General features: G+C 38.4%; 1 protein-coding gene across 1 annotated transcript; it reads left to right on the top strand.

Moving 5' to 3' along the window:
- The first annotated feature begins 3,078 nt into the window (after positions 1-3,078).
- Positions 3,079-9,209, top strand: LOC101541750 (olfactory receptor 52H1-like). Its single transcript, XM_004621214.2, is given in 3 exon segments — positions 3,079-3,099; positions 8,285-8,583; positions 8,585-9,209. Coding segments are annotated over 3 exon segments (945 nt in total).
- Positions 9,210-15,069: the final 5,860 nt, after the last annotated feature.

The raw sequence follows: 15,069 nt of genomic DNA, 5'->3' as shown, positions 1-15,069 counted from the left end.
TATGGAGACTTCTTATTTGCTTTTATTTTCACATAGAATTTGAAATATTTAAATTTCATATTTCTTCCACTAGAGGTCACCTTTGTATCACTGTATCACTGTTATTCCGTTGCTTATCGATTTGCTTGAGCGGGCACCAGTAATGTCTCTATTATGAGACTTGTTACTGTTTCTGGCATATCAAATATGCACGGGTAGCTTGCTGGGCTTCCCAAGAGAGGTCACCTTTGTATTTATGAAAATTATTCATGAACCAACTTCCTCTTTAAATCCTGGATAGCTTGGAGGCTGAGCTACTTATACTTCTTCATACTATATTCTATTACCTCATAGTATATACTATGGCAAAGTAGGAAAAACTGCAGTCTCACAGTACTTTCTGTTCTGTAAATCCCAAGGCCCTGTACTGTCAGGGATATCCAGAAAATCATTACAAGTCAAGTAGAGTTGGTATGTTGGAAAAAATAGTTTCGTTCATATATATGTGTGGATATGTATATGTGTGGATATATATATGTGTTGTATGTATACACACCTATATATGTATGTATGTTTATATATATACATATATGTCTACATCTCTCTCTCTCACTCTCTCGCTCTCTCATTTGTATCTCAGTATTCCTCTCATCCCATACATCTTTTTATTTTTTGTCCTTTAATTGTATGTTGAGGCCGTTGCCTGATATGAGACAGCAGTATGCAATTCAATTGCTTGAGAAATCTAATGACCTTGGCTCCAAAAGATAAAATCTTAGGTGACATTATCTACCAGAAATTCAGTTTATTATAAAAAACATGAATAGGGGTGGTAAAAGACGTATCTCAGAAAATTGTTCTAAATGAGGTAATAGTTTATAGGGGTCTGACACATACTATGTACCCACAGTATGCATTTTTCCCCTTATTTTGCTGATTATGCCCTGCTTACAATTTGTAGTTTCTTTCTATCTCTGGATGTGTTTATATGCTTTGCTCTATACTCACATGCTTGCATCAGTCAATTGCATTGTCTGGGAAAACTCAGTCATCAAAATGGAAATAACATTTTATAGTAGTAGTCTAACATGTTCTAATGAGTCATCCAGTGACTACATCAGTCAATGCAGAACTCTGTTTTGATGTTTATGAGTGTCAGTGACAGCTGGTACCTGGTTTCCTTTCATCTTAGTCTACCTTAAAATGCTTTTTCTTATTTCTAAACAACCTCTTTGAATCATGGATCTAGTGACCACCCTATTCCCTTACAACAGGGTGTTCCATATTCATTATGCTCTGTCTGAATAAAAAATAAAAAGCAAACGAGTTTTACATGGCTTCTTTACATCCAGAATAATTTACAATGTCCATTCACATGTCACTTAGTTGGTAGTTCCACAATAACTGACTGAAATGAGGAGACATCAATCACATCACGCCATTTTCGACACTGGAGAAGAATTGTTCCTCGGAACATGCGACAACAGAGGCGTTGATGGTGTTGGTGTCTTTGTCAACAGGAACTTGGTCATGAGCATAGATTCATTCGAAGGCCTAACAACCCGAATTGGACGATTACGCTTGAATAGATGTGGCTACTGCCTGCAGTTTCTATCTTCATCGTCTATGCACCAACTTCCAACTATGATGAAGAAGAAATTGAGAGGTTCTACATGGAACTGGAGAAGTTCTATAAAGAAGACCACACCTTCTACAAGATCATTGTTGGTGATTTTAATGCCAAGATAGGTCCGAGGAGGTCACCCGAAGAACTCCACATTGGGACACCTGGCCTAGAATGGAACGATCAGGGTGAGAGACTGTCTGAATACTGGGTAGAAAGAGAAATAAACTGATTACCAACCAGCCTGGGGCCCTGTTTCTCCATTCCCCTATTCCCCTATCCTTTGTCCATCCGTTACTCCACCTGGGCCAGCTGGAGTAACGGTTCTTGGTCACTGAACACTTGAGTCCCTCGCAACCATGTTTTTCTGTTGGGAAACTCACAATTTATACGTGAGAACGTAAATAATATGTCAAATAATATGCCATGGTATGGAAACCGAAGATATGAAAGAGTAGAAACTTTCCTTTATAAGATAAATACATTTTGGTAAACTAGTTCACAGCATGATGACTACAACTAATAATACTGAGTTGAAAATTTGGAATTTACCAATAGTAACCCTGAATCTTTCTTAGCATGCAAACACACACACCATATCAATATATGATACATATTTCATATTTAATTTGATTTTGTAATTTTATAATGTAGTACATATCTTCACATTATACTGTTTAAACATCTACAATCTACTTGTCAACTATATAATAAGGCTGGAAAGAAGAAAAAACAAAAATTCACGGATAGAATAAACTCTACATGTTAATTTTTTAAAAATTAAGTTAAAAAAGCATGCATTAGCATTTGTAAAGAGAGCTGAAAAAAATCCAAAGCTTTAGAAGAACAGGAAATAATCATGAAGTGGGGTAACTTTGGTAGAGGTTAGACTCTAGAAAATTGGAAATCCCAATTATTAAAGAGTTTTCTTACTATAATAAAAATATTGAAAAGCCATAGGAAATTTAAGCAGGATGGAAACAATATCCAAATTGCATTTTATTCATTTAATCTTTCGTTTGGGTTGGAGAGATAACACAGCGGGTAGGGCGTTTGCCTTGCATGCAGCCGAGTTCAATTCCTCTGCCCCTCTCGGAGGGTCCAGCAAGCTAGCGAGAGTATCCTGCCCACACAGCAGAGCCTGGCAAGCTACCTGTGGGGTATTTGATATGCCAAAAACAGTAACAACAAGTCTCACAATGGAGACAGTACTGTTGCCTGTGGAAGCAAATCAATGAACAACAGATGACAGTGCAACAGTGCTAATCTTTTGTTTGTTTTGGGGCTACCCAGGGCTTAGCCCTGGTTCTCCGCTCAGGCACTCCTGGAGGAGCTCATGAGACCATATATGTTGCATGCAAGGCAAGCACGTTATCCACTATATTATCTCTCCAATCCAATTTTAATTATGCTAAGTTATAGCAGCAGTAAATTATGATTTCTCTATAACTAATTAGACTAGATTTTCAGATACCATGCCAGTTACCTATAATCTGGTAAAAAGAGATTTTATTTGGAGGCTTTTAGGAAAGGGAAGAAGAGAAAGTGTGTAGTGTGTGTGTGTGTGTGTGTGTGTGTGTGAGAGAGAGAGAGAGAGAGAGAGAGGGGGGGGGGAGAGAGAGAGAGAGAGAGAGAGAGAGAGAGAGAGAGAGAGAGAGAGAGAGAGAGAGAGTAACGCACTCAAGAGAGAACATGGGCTTCTCCCGAGATGCAGAGAGCACTTACACACATCCCAGCATTATATATGAAAGCATGAAACTACACAACTCAAGAGGAGAGACGTGGGCCACTCATGTGCTCAGGCATGTGGGCAGAGCAGCACATGGGTTCAGGCACCCTTTCTTTCTTCAAGCTGTCTTTCTTTGTGCAAGGGTTTCTCCAATCCACCCCCATATGGGACTTTCGAGATGGATAAGAGTCAATTGGTGGGGCTGTTGCTAAGGAGGTAGAGTTGGAAGTGGTCTTCTTCGAAACTCCTTTTCTTGACCTTTGTTCCTACTGGATCTTCAGAGGAGGTGAATCCAACCTTCTGGTTTTAGCTAGCTAAAGGTTAATCAGATTAAAGGAAGGAATTGAGGGTTCTTGAGTAATTTCCTTCAGGCCCTTTCTGTAGGGAGGGGTCTCCTCTACTCACGGTCTGCTGCTGGAGAAATATTATCAGGTCTTGCTTTCTGTATCCACAGGTGGGTCACACTTAGCACTGCTAGCTTTTATTTTTTCACAGAAGTTTCACTGCCATGATGTGTGTATGTGGGGGCTCTTCTCTAATCTACCTGCTTACATGAAAATGAGTTTGCATCATTTTTGTTCCATTCACATATATTCTGTTACTCTAGAACAGTACAGGTATTTTTCCCCCCAGTCCTCTATCTGCCTAGAGGAGTGATAATCAAGTGTCATTTGTAAGGGTCTAATGGCAAGAGAGATTATTCAAATGATAGAGTACACACCATAGTGTCCTGGTTTCTATCTTCTGCAGTGAATATCTCTCTAGTACTGCAGAGTGTATCCTTCAACAGTTAAAGTATAGTTAAATGATTTTAGAAAAATCTATGAGGGCTGGATAGATAGTGCAGAGGTTAAGAAACTTGCCTTGTAGGTTGCTGACCTTGATACCTGACACCACATATAGTCCTTCAAATACCAACAGGAACAATACCTAAGCAAAGAGCCAGGAGTAGGCACCACTGGGTGTGGTCCTTAAATACTCAACTTTATTTTTAAAGAAATGAATAAAGAAATAATTGTCTATGGTTATGAAATAATATTTAATGAAGCTCACATAGCAGATAAGATATATGTAGGTAAAAATACTTAAAAAGGTATTCTATCTACATAACTTAAAAAAAGGCATAAAGATTTTTCCCTAATATTTAAGCATTTAATCCCTTAATATAAAATCTTAACATAATTTCAATCTAAGCACATTGTAATACCTTAATTGTAGTAATTTTAGTATTAGAAGAGTAAATTTATTTCTAAATAGCAAGGCCTAATGTTTGTTGAGGCATCAATTCTACATCATAATAACAGAGCCATCTTACATTTTGGTGGGGGGTGGGCAGTGGTGCTTTGGGATAACTCCTGGTGGGCTCAGGGGACCATTTGGGGTACTGGGGATGGAATCAGGGTCAGCCTTGGCATGCAAGGCCTACCTGCTGTGCTATTGCTCTGGCCATCATTCAGGTGCTAAAGAGTTGTTGGTTTGTTATTTAAGTGGAAGTGATGGGTGTGAGGCATAATCTACATTTTAGTCAAGAGAATTAATGGGATGTCATGGCCCAAAAACTTATTTCAACTTTATTTTAGTGAAATCAGTAATTGGTTCACCAGAAATCTACTTTGATTATCCTATATTGTAGCAAAAGTGAGCTCTAAGTTCTAAGTTTAGTTGTAGACTAGGAATTCATATTCAAGCAATGGTAGTATCCTATATCCAGGTTTTTTCTACACAATTGATAGTCAAATGAATATCTTTATCTCTGCAAAGCAACAGTCTATGGTGAAAACTGGAAATTTTCAGAACTTTTAACTCCTATTCCTCTGAAAATGGCCCAAGAAATAGTATACAGCCTATAGTATGTTAAACTAGCATATAGTATGTTAAACAAAACACTGATATACTTTTGACAGATGTTTTCTGCCTTTTTTTTTTTCTGCTTTTTGGGTCACACCCAGCAATGCACAGGGGTCATTCCCAGCTCTGCAGAAACCATTCCCAGCTCTTCAGAAACCATCCCTGGCGGTGCTCAGGGGACCATATGGGATGCTGGGAATCGAACCCAGGTTGGCCGCATGCAAGGCAAAGACCCTACCTGCTGTGCTATCACTCCAACCTACCCTTGATATATATATATATATATATATATATATATATATATATATATAAATTTAAATTTAATTTTTTTTTCTTTTTGGATTACACCCGATGATGTACTGCACCCAGGAATTACCCCTGGCGGTGCTCAAGGGACCATATGGGATGCTGGGAATCGAACCCAGTTCGGCCATGTGCAAGGCAAATGCCCTACCTGCTGTGCTATCACTCCAGCCCCTGTTTTCTGCCTTTAATTAGTTTTTTGTGGTGCCTTTTTTTTCTTTTGGTTGCATTCTCAATGGTCTTCAGGGTCCACTCTTAGCCTATTTTGGGGTAAGCTCCCTGTAGGCCTCTGGGAACCATAGAACACTGGTTATTAAACCCAGGTGACAGGCATGCAAAGTCTGCCCACCAGCCTTTTGAACTGTAACATTTGCCCCATGGTCCTTATTTTTATGCTCACATCCATATTATCAGAAGCAGTTTTATAAGGCAGCTAGCTACTGATGTTGCCAATTCTTAAATATGTCTCACTCCTATATTAGTACACATGATTGTGTCTTTACAGATATTTAATAAGGGAAGGCATAAAATTAAAATACATGGTGATAAAACTGGCATCCACAGACATAGCCATATTTCCACAGATCCATCCAGCCACACACAGTTGCTAAGCAAGAGAAATGCAGTCCCCAAGAGTGTTAACTCATAGACCTGAGGAGATTAAACCAAATTTTGTTGTAATCTTCCCTTGAGAGTGAGACGATAGGGTGTCAGGGTCCCTCAGGTGCTACCTGCCTTTTCTCTACACAGAGAAACTCCCAGAAAAGATAAGTGAGCGGAGAACCAACCTGCCTATTATTCCTTTACTCTCCCCTTCACGTTGGTGGGATTGGTGTGCCTGTCACCACAGTTTTGCACATTACTGGTGTGCCTGTCTCTCTCCTGTACTGGTGTGCTATCTCTCTTCTATCTCTGACTCTGCCTCAAACTTAGGTGAGTGCTGACTCTTTAGAGGAGGGGTTCTTTTGGGACTAGGGTTTGGAGTAAATGATGAAGACAATGGATTTTGAATTCTATTTTTGGGAGCCATGGATTGAACACTACGACTTTGTTGAACAGCCCTTATTTATAAGCCTTGATTAGGGGCCTCTGTATTTGAATATGTGTTACTTCTAATAATGACGAAAGATAAAAAGAGATAAACAATTACACAATTGGGTTACCAATAGCCATATAATTTATTATTCAAACAATTTCTGTGTCAGATACATAACAAGAGAGTCTCTCTTAAAGGTGGGTTAAAGTAAGAGGGTATATTTGTATAAGTGCTTTTGTTAATTTTTATGTTTCTGTTTCTGTGTCTATTTTATGTTCTGTTTATGTTTTCTTCAATGTTTTTTCTGATTGCTAATGATTATCAAAATATTAATAACATGTATATAATACTTCTTAGTGATAGTTCCTGCACTAAGAGCCACTTTGGAGAGCTTCTTACTTTGTCCTAAAAGAGCTGTAAATTTGTTCTTAAGGAATTATAAAATAGAATCAAAATGGTCAAGAAGTTTGCCCAAGCTCACACAACTATTCAACTGTGGAACAGATATGGATACACCTAGCTTTTTGGCACCAGACCATATTTGCACTCCTTGCCTATATTTAAGATATAATGTAATCTTTTGTGCATCTACATATGTGTACATGAGAAAGTGAGTGAGAGAAGGGAAAATTTTGTTTCTTATTAGGATTTTTGAGAGGATGAATATAAATTAATAAAATGAATGAGGACTGAAAAAGAAATCAGAGTGCATATAAGATTATAAGATTAAAAGAAATGAACAACCCAAATGCTTATGAAATCAGTGGGAAAAGATGAAAAATCTAGGAATCAATATCACTATTGGCAATTCATCAATTGATTATAGACTAGAAGCTAAAACAATAAGAGAAGAAGTAAGATTTCAGTGTCTGTATGCTGTTTGTGAAAATATTTATGTGTCTATATATAACAGAATATGCTCACAAACAAAGAATCCCGTCGGGCAGAAATTTTGACTGATAATTTCAAGGTCAGGTTATTAGGATATTTTACAGATGTATAGAGAGTATTAGGTACTGTATATTTTTTTTCTTTGGAGGAAAACTAGGTAATGGGAACTTTTTTATTTCATACTAAAAGTATACATTTTACCTACTATAATGTAGGAATTCAAGTGCAGGAACTCAGCTAGTATTTGTGAAATTGAAATAGGTGTTTGATTGGCAATAAAAGGTTTTTGACTGGCAATAAATAGGTTTTTGTTGACCTCAAAATATGTAATAATCATAGTCAGAGGCATAAAATAGCCTTGCAAAGACTTCATAATTTCCCTAGAAGAGATGTGAAAGCAAGAAGATATTACCAATAATGCGCATAAGGTCATAAAAATATAATTTAATTAATCTATAACTTAATTCACTATAATCTTATAATTTTCATGAAGTGTATGTGTATAAAAATTTATATTTGTATTTTTATCTGGAAAAATGCCTGGGAAGATTATACAAATCAGTAGAAGTTTTCAGAGACAGAAAAAATATCTCTTGAACTAGGCTGATTACTCATTTCAATAGATTTGGGAAATTCTCTTTTGCACATGGTTACTGCATTTATTTTAAGATCAGTGTTTTTCACTTCAAATGTAATTCATTATGTTGATTGACAAACTATAGGGTCTCCTTGTTCTTAGAAATAGGTAACACTGTGTGGTTGATAGAGTGACAAGTCAAAGTGGCTTAAGTGAACCTAACTATATTTTATTACCTTCTGTCCTCAGGACCTGAGACTGGTGCAACTCTAATCTACTATGGTTATTGCCAACCAGAGCGGTTATAATCCAGAATACTTCATTTTGGTGGGGGTCCCAGGCCTGGAGCAATACCATGTGTGGATAGGGATACCTATCTTCTTCATCTATATTGTGGGCATTGTGGGAAACTCCATCTTTCTCTACCTGATAGCAGTGGAGCGGAGCCTTCATGAACCCATGTTTTTCTTTCTCTCCATGCTAGCCATGACTGATCTCGCCTTGGCCACAGTTGGTGTTCCTAAAGCACTTAGTATATTTTGGCTTGGGAATCGAGTAATCACATTTGCAGGGTGCCTTACACAAATGTTCTTCCTATAGCTTTGTTGTGGATTCAGCCATTCTGCTGGCCATGGCCTTTGATCGCTATGTGGCCATCTGTTCTCCCTTGAGATATGCCACCATATTGACCCCCAGGGTCATTATCAAGATTGCCGTGGCCATCATCTTCCGAAGCTTCTGGCTCATATTTCCAGTAATATTCTTGCTCAAGCGCCTACCTTATTGTAAGGCCCGTGTCATACGCCACACCTACTGTGAACATATGGGCATTGCTCGGCTCGCTTGTGCTGATATTACCATCAACATTTGGTATGGGTTCTCTGTTCCTGTCATGACAGTCATCATTGACGCTCTTCTCATCTGTGTTTCTTATGTTCTTATCCTCTCTGCTGTTTTCCGCCTACCCTCCAAAGATGCCCGCCAAAAGACTCTTGGCACCTGTGGTTGCCATGTTTGTGTCATCCTCATGTTTTATATACCAGCCTTATTCTCTATCCTTGCCCATCGCTTTGGACACAATGTCCCACTCACATTCCACATCATGTTTGCCAACCTTTACATCGTTATCCCTCCAGCACTCAACCCCATTGTCTATGGAGTAAAGACCAAGCAGATCAGAGATAAGATCGCACTTTTGTTTTGTTCCAAAGACAGAAAGTAATTTTTCACTATAAATCAAAATGTTAGTAAAAATTGGTAGTGTCTGTAAATGTAGCTAGAGTTCTTTTAAAATGCTTATATTATGTAAAGTAAAACCCCCCTGCTGGATTTTTGGGTGTCACAAAAATGGTATGTGAACACATGATTTTCGGTAAGAAAATTCATTGGTGGCTTGCATTTCTGTGTAATATGTGGCTGTGGAGATTATGATGAAGAAGAAGAAAGGGGAAAAAGAACTGAATTACTTTAAGTGGAAAACATCCAAATTAAACTCTGAGGTATTGATACAGTGGAGAAAGCGTATTGTGAGACCAAGACTAAATAAGAGCTAAACATAACAAAAAGCCATGAGAAATTTCTTAGAGGATTAGGATTATAATTGGGACAATTATAACATTTTATTTTAAGTATTTTTAAATACTTAAATACGTTAAATGCACCCTACCTGAACTAAAAGAAGCCACATACTTTCCAACACAAATCTCTCTCACACAGTGAGTTGTATCAACAGTGTTATGTTAGGAATAAAGTTTAGTGTGCTTTTCACTACCAGGGTTGTTGGCACCAGCACTAGAAGAAGAAATAGCTTCTAGTCTCTGTGACACATTGAGAAAATGAGCTGCAGACATTAGGCAATTTTCAGGAGAACACACCTGAAAAATAGCCAGAGAACTGAGAAAAGATCTGAATTTTCCATAATCCACAGAAAAGACCCCAAGTCAATTCATTTGGACACCAAAATTAGAATTTAAGCCCCCTGACCTGAGTGCTTATAAAAACTTTTTTCTTGCTTGCAGCACAGACCAACAGTAGAACACATTTTTGCTGGGAGGAGAGGAGAGAAGGAGGGTCAACATTATTTTAAAGTACCACATTCATGTATGATGCATCCATATTTCTAATATTAGAAATGATAAAATACTGTACACTATGACCAGAGTGCTTTCAATAAATCTTTTTTATGCCTATCTATTGATGTGAGTGAAAATTATTTATTGATAAGTTTTATATTCCCCAAACAAGGAGGAGGGTGACAGGAGGAAAACTGGGGACATTGGTGGTGGCAGATGTACTTTGGTGAAGGGATAGGTATTGGATCATTCTATGACTGAAACCCAGTGAGGAACAGTTTTGTAACTGTGTATCTCAAGGTGATTCAATACCCCCTGCCCCTAAAAAAAAAAAACACACCAAAAAAACCCAACAACACAGGTATAATCATTAGGGATATAAATATTACTATATAAATAAGAACTTCTATGCTTCTGTGATACTTATCTGCTTGGGAATGACAAATAATAATTAAAGAAACAACATAAGTTCATTCTGTTGTAATAGGAATCAATATAAAAATCTGAGTAAAATGATAGATGACAATTGGATAAAAAGGGTAATTGCAAAGATCTCTGGGTCTGGAAACCACTGGAAGCTACTGCAAAGCACTTTGAACCTTTCCCAAAGCCCCTAGCACTTCAGGTTGTGACTCCAAACCAAAAAACAAGAAAACATTAATCAATCAAAAATTAGTTAAAAGACATACTCATACTCCAAACTTAAAAGCTAAGTTACATTTTTGCATTGCATCCTTTGCAATTTTTTGTTTAGTTCGAAATCTGTTGGATTTATAAGCAGGTTTATTGAAAGAATAACTTTTCTTCTATGGCATAAAAGTATAGTAACTCAATATCACTATGTAATAATATGTTGAAATCCACAATGTCAATATAATTATTATGCTACAGCATATATTTATTCATAAATTTACCATTAAATTATGCTGCCCATTTTATTTGCACTCTGAGTAGGACTTACATTTCACTAACTTCTTATACCCACAATGTTGTGTTTCACTGGAAAATATACAACCTACCAAGGGTGGGCATTTTCACAAGAAACCTTGTAGCTTGAATTACTCACACAGTACTCTCAGTTTATCCCAATGGTGGGATAAATTCCACCACTAAACAAGAGACTACTTAGTGTAGTCTATTATTAATTTCTACACATAAATCAACACACATAATTCAACAACCCAGCATAAAATAGAATTATTTCACTATGCAAGAGCATAAAAAACATGATTTACAATCAAATACAATTCCTCAACCCCATAAATGGTGAATTTTTTTCTTGACTTTCCTATAGAGTTACACAGATTCAATGCAATACTCATTAAAATCCCTGGCTTTCTTCAAAGACTTAGCACAAACTTCATTTAAGATTATTCCATATAAAACAAATAAATAGGATGAGGTCAAGTTAGCTGATTTTCAGGGCTGGAGAAATACTACAGAAGGGCACACTTGCCTTGCTTGTGTCCAATCCCAGTTCCATCCCAGCATCCTAGATGATCCCTAGTGCCCTGCCAAGAATGATCCCTTACTTCAAAGCCATGAGTAAGTCTTGAGCACCTCTGGGTGTATGCCCAAAACAATCATCATCATCATCATTTTCATCCCGTTGATTGTCGACTTTCTCGAGTGGTCTCAGCAATGTCTCCATTCATTTTAGCCCGGAGATTTTAGAAGCCTCTCTTTACTTGTCCTTCCCAATGGTGCCATATTGGAGGCTCTTTCAGGGTCAGGGTAATGAGACCCACATCATTGTTACTGGTTTTGGCATATGAATACACCATGGGGAGCTTGCCAGGCTCTCCCATACAGGCAGGAAACTCTCAGAAGCTTAACAGGTTCTCCGAAGGGGAGGACTAGGTTATAAGATGTCTTCCGGGGGCTTGGTTTTATAGTCTCTGGATGTTGGCCGTTCATGGGATTACACCTTGCCTGGGCAGTTTGTGGGTGGGACCGCCTAGCTATTGGAAAATGGGGGATCTGGGCGGAAGAGGCCCAGTCCCGATCTGAGTAGGTTTGGAGATCTCAGCCCCGGGTTCCACACACCTGGGTTCCTCTGCCAGTTTCTTCATGCGTGAGGCTCGTCCGAACGTGTGGAGAGGGGCCTCGAGCATGACTGTGGCTGGGTTCTGGAAGTCTTCAGCTGCTGGGGCTGTGCTCGGGGCCAGGAGGGAAATTCAATCCATCCTCTCTGAGGGACTGCGGTGAAGACAGTCAGGCCCAGGGCAAGAGACTGTGACAGAGTCTCTTGCCTAAAACAAAAACAAACTAACAAAAAAGTTAACCTGTTTTCTTTTCTTATCAGTTATTCACGCAATGTAACAAACTGTCTCCAAATTCATCAATGTAAAAATATAAGTGTAAAATCACAAATGGTTCTCTGTCTCCGGTTTGGAGTGACCTACTAATATGTGTGGGGTCTATCTTCATTTTAGGTTGGAATCAAGATGTTACTGGGATCATAACTACCTAAAGGTTTGACTGGAGTTGGGGAGGGGGAGTCTACGTAGGTAGTCACATGGGTATTGCTGACAGAGGTTTCAATTCCTCCCCATATAGCTTGTCTGAGGATAATAGTATTACAGAGGCTGGTTTCCCTCATAAAAGGACAATTTAATAGCAGTAGCCAGAAGGAAGTTTTGATGCTTTTAAGGTATTGCCTCCAAAGAAATATAATACTATACCAAACATATAGTTGCTTGATTTTAATCATCACATTCAGACAATATGCAAGGGAAGGGCTTTGAAGACAGGAGAATCGCATCATGTGAAACATGTTTTTAAAAACCACAGGCTTGTTTTTTATATTTTATCAACGAATTTTGGCTTTTTGGTGTTTTCTTCCTCTGACCTTGTAGGCCATACACATATCAAAGTAACAGCATTAAAATGTCCTTCGATCCTAGAGTCCACATATGAACCATGGTATTTGTACTATATTTAACACTATTGGTTCTCCTCAAATAATAGCTGTTTCCAAAATATTTTATATGAATAAATAAAATCTATATAGAAACATAGATAAGCATTTCCCAAAAGTTAAAATTAACTTGAAGGTAAGCAATTAGATTCTTCAATACTTTTAATAAACAAAATTAAAACATTAACAAAATAAAAACTGAAAACCAATAAATATTCTTCTATTTCTACTTCTTTTTTTTTTTTTCTTTTTGGGTCACGTCTGGCGATACACAGGGATTACTCCTGGCTTTGCACTCAGGAATTACCCCTAGCGGTGTATGGGGGACCATATGGGATGCTGAGTATCCAACCCTGGTCCGCCACGTGCAAGGCAAATGCCCTACCTGCTGTACCAACGCTCCAGCCTCCAACAAATATTCTTTATTTTTTTCCATTGACAAAAAGGGAAGTTTTTTGGTTTTTTTTTTTTTTTTTTGCTTTTTTTGGGTCACACTCGGCGATGCACAGGGGTTACTCCTTTCTCTTTCTTTCTTTCTTTCTTTCTTTCTTTCTTTCTTTCTTTCTTTCTTTCTTTCTTTCTTTCTTTCTTTCTTTCTTTCTTTCTTTCTCTCTCTCTCTCTCTCTCTCTCTCTCTCTCTCTTTCTTTCTCTCTCTCTCTCTCTTTCTTTCTTTCTTTCTTTCTTTCTTTCTTTCTTTCTTTCTTTCTTTCTTTCTTTCTTTCTTTCTTTCTTTCTTTCTTTCTCTCTCTCTCTTTCTCGCTTTCTTTCTTTCTTTCTCTCTTTCTCTTTCTTTCTTTCTTTCTTTCTTTCTTTCTTTCTTTCTTTCTTTCTTTCTTTCTTTCTTTCTTTCTTTCTTTCTTTCTTTCTTTCTTTCTTTCTTTCTTTCTTTCTTTCTTTCTTTCTTTCTTTCTTTCTTTCTTTCTTTCTTTCTTTCTTTCTTTCTTTCTTTCTTCTTTCTTTCTTTCTTTCTTTCTTTCTTTCTTTCTTTCTTTCTTTCTTTCTTTCTTTCTTTCTTTCTTTCTTTCTTTCTTTCTTTCTTTCTTTCTTTCTTTCTCTCCTTCTTTCTTTTTGAATCACCGTGAGAATAGTTACATAGCTTTCAGGGGTAAGTCTCAGTCATACAATGATCAAACACTCATCCCTTGACCAGTGCACATCTTCCACCACCAAGACCCCCAGTACTCCCCCCCTCCTGTGTATACCCTCCCTGTGTGGCAGATGATTTTCACTTTACTCTCTCTTTACTTTGATTATATTAAACTTTTGACAGAGAACCCCCTATTATTATTTGGAATTTCCTCTCCAGCAATCAGACCTGCCGAAAAGGCATCATTAGATCACTTGTTTTCTATTGCTGATAGTGAAGAGCATCTGATGTTGCATGGCAGCAAAAGCGGCTGTGTGGTTTTGGAATTTTGGTATTTTAGTAATTAAGTCCAGAGGTATTTCTGCCAGCAGCAGCTGCGTACCGAGATTGGTTTGTGTGCCTCTGAGATCATGGCTATTAGGAGTGGAGGAGCTGTTTATGGGCTGCTGCTCGGGGTCTCATTTGGACAGGAAGCAGGGCTGGTTCTGCCCCCATATCGTGAGATTTGCCTTGTGCCCCATCACTGCAAGCTCCTACCTTTATGTCCAATTGGCTCTGAAAGGTAGCAGTCACCATGCTGCTGCAATGGGGAAAAATCCGAGGGACAAAAATTCATCCTCTCCTGGGGCGGAAGGGAGCCGTAGCTTAGTTCACAGTACAGGAGTATATCTGCCAGCGGCCACTGCGTTCCCAAGATTGGCTTGTGTGCCTCTGGGATCATGGCCGCTCAGGGGCGGAGGAGCCGTTCCTAAGCGGTTTTTTGTATATCAGAAATGGTTACCTGGTGTGGAGAAATATTCCAGGTCCCCACATACCAGAGCCATGTTAGTAGAAACTCAGTGTCAGTAGAAACTCAGTGTCGCCGGATTCCATCTGGAGAAAGCAGGGACTCTACACGTTCTCCATCTGCGGCACCCCAGTGTTGTTCGCCTGGTCTGGGGTCTGGAGTATTCTCCAGCTTGCGGTGCCTGCTGGCCAGGATTCTTTACTGCTGAGTGCAGC

The sequence above is a fragment of the Sorex araneus genome, chromosome 6 (genome assembly GCF_027595985.1).
Source record: "Sorex araneus isolate mSorAra2 chromosome 6, mSorAra2.pri, whole genome shotgun sequence".
NCBI lineage: Eukaryota > Metazoa > Chordata > Mammalia > Eulipotyphla > Soricidae > Sorex > Sorex araneus.
This window is presented reverse-complemented; position numbering and strand designations above follow the sequence as displayed.